At 35.0% G+C, this 2,194-nt stretch overlaps 1 protein-coding gene across 1 annotated transcript; it reads right to left on the minus strand.

The window, feature by feature from the left end:
• On the minus strand, positions 1 to 1,184 carry LOC127098091 (protein SOSEKI 5). Its single transcript, XM_051036591.1, has 3 exons — positions 934 to 1,184; positions 759 to 828; positions 1 to 678 (listed from the first exon to the last, which is right to left on the minus strand). The coding sequence occupies exons 1-3, from the start codon at positions 1,100 to 1,102 to the stop codon at positions 111 to 113; spliced, it is 807 nt and encodes a 268-aa protein (XP_050892548.1). The 5' UTR covers positions 1,103 to 1,184; the 3' UTR covers positions 1 to 110.
• Between the last annotated feature and the right edge of the window lie 1,010 nt (positions 1,185 to 2,194).

Here is a 2,194-nt window from a genome sequence, read left to right on the forward strand (position 1 = left end):
TCACCATCCATATAGAACAAAACTCAATGCAAATACATCCAATGATCATAATTAATAAATATATTAACAATAACTCATAAAAACTGCAAAGTGAGTCAAATTTGAGCGACTTAGAGTTCCTCTCTAATACTTTTACAACTGACCAACTGCATGAGAACTTGTGTTGCTCTCATCCTCCCACTTGGACGTTCATTCTCTATCTTTTGGTTTCTGATATCTTCTGATTCCAAAGAGTACCCTTCCAATGATTCAAAATTGGAGCTGGATAATGACAAAGACCCTCTATTCTCATCAAATTTCCTTGCAGCAGCATTTCCATGACAACGCCTTTCACCTTGCTGATCCATTTCCATCCTATTCCTACTTGTCATCTCCTTCGTCTGTGTCGAAGCATTAGAAGATTTCTCAGCAAAATCCCTGCATACTTTTGCCTTGTAAAGCTTACAATCGCGTTGCGAGTCCTTCATGGTGGAAGAAGGGGAGTCTGCAGCATCCGTGCTATAACTGTTTCTTTCATTGGAACTTTTGGAGCTTGGCATTGATAATATTGTTTCATTGGATGTATACCTTGAAGGTTCTATGAGTTGTGTTCCTTTGAGGACATATTCATGGCTGCTACTCGGGTAAATAAAATCGTTCTCGGATAAATCTTGCCACACATACTCGTTTCCGTAACTCCTTAATGAAGGAATGATCACATCACATTATTAGCATTATTTGAAGAAAAAATTGTAGATGAAAAACTTTTATATATATACCTTTTGATAGACCAAGAATACATGTTGGCAATTCCTTGTCCTCGGAGAGAACTCAACCTATTTATCACATCTGATCAGAAAAATGAAGTAAAACTTTATTTGGAAAGAAAAGAAAGTGAAACTATGTGCAAGCCTGTAAATCAAAGTGAGTTTTCTTTGTTATAAGATTTATTACCTTTAAGTCGCGGTGTTCTGTGTGAAGAAGAGATTGAAACATACATGAGATGAGGATGCTCAAGCTGTCCATTTGTAGAAAGGTAGTATATTACTGGAATTTCATGATCAGCCTGAGTATAGTTGGAGTTTTCATGACTTGCCTCACTTTCTAATGCTTTCCTTTCCATGAAAAATTATTCTCTTACCACTATAGTCAACAGATTCGCATCCTATTTGTGTCAAAACAAACAGTTATGAATTGTTATTACATTTGGGAGATAATTGGCATTTAAAAGTGAAATGGGGGGTCTGTTTGTTTGCATTTGATATATAACAACAAGTAGCATGTCAATACTTAGATTTTGAAGGCAAGAAGTGAAACATGTCAATTATAGTACTCGTCAATTATGGGGGCTCACGGACCAAAGTGAGAAAGTTACAAAGTTCTCAATTTACTCATGTGTAATGAAGTCAAGAGAAAGGGAAATAAATGGACAGGTTTTCCAACAAACAAGCTGAATATGCGGAACCTTGATAATCAAGTTAGAGAGTTGAGGAAAAGGGTCAAAGTAAAAGGGCAGTCTTCAACCATTTGTTTGTTTCCATCTTTTTGTCTTTTATGAGACAGAAAGAATTGTCGTACCAAGAAGAAAAAGACAGTTCACTATTATATATTGGAGTTTTCCTGCATGATTTAGGTTATACTTGAAGAGAGTAATATTTCACTTGGCATCTTGATAAAAAAAAAGACTTTCACATAAAAATACATAGCATGCCCTAGTTAGTATTCGTGTCAACTTTTTAACCAAGTATTTTTCATTTTGATAAAGCATTGTTTATCCAATAACTGGTGGAAGAGATCAGAGATGAGTTGCAATATATAAAATTATAAACTATTGTTGCTTCTATTCTATTGGTCTGTGTAAAGATTCTGTGATAGAATAATGTGACTTTGGTAATCCAATAGTAGCCTCGGAAAAAATTGCTATGGGGAGTTTCTTAACATGGTACTAGGTTTGTATTAGACAGTTTCCGGAATAACTCTCACAGGTTGCCCTAAACAAATATATAGTTGCACTAGCAAGTTGACTAGGTGCACAAAATAGGAAAATAATCAGATACATCTATACATTAAGCCCGGAAAAATACCACCAAGTTATGGTACACAAAAAGAAAGCTTGGTAGGTTTACTATTAGTTCATATCAAAATTAACCAATCATTTGTCAATAATTCAATAACAAGGATATCTGGTTAGTCAAAGCATCCTCTCAGATACATA

Source organism: Lathyrus oleraceus, chromosome 6 (genome assembly GCF_024323335.1).
Source record: "Lathyrus oleraceus cultivar Zhongwan6 chromosome 6, CAAS_Psat_ZW6_1.0, whole genome shotgun sequence".
In the NCBI taxonomy this organism is placed as follows: Eukaryota; Viridiplantae; Streptophyta; class Magnoliopsida; order Fabales; family Fabaceae; genus Lathyrus; species Lathyrus oleraceus.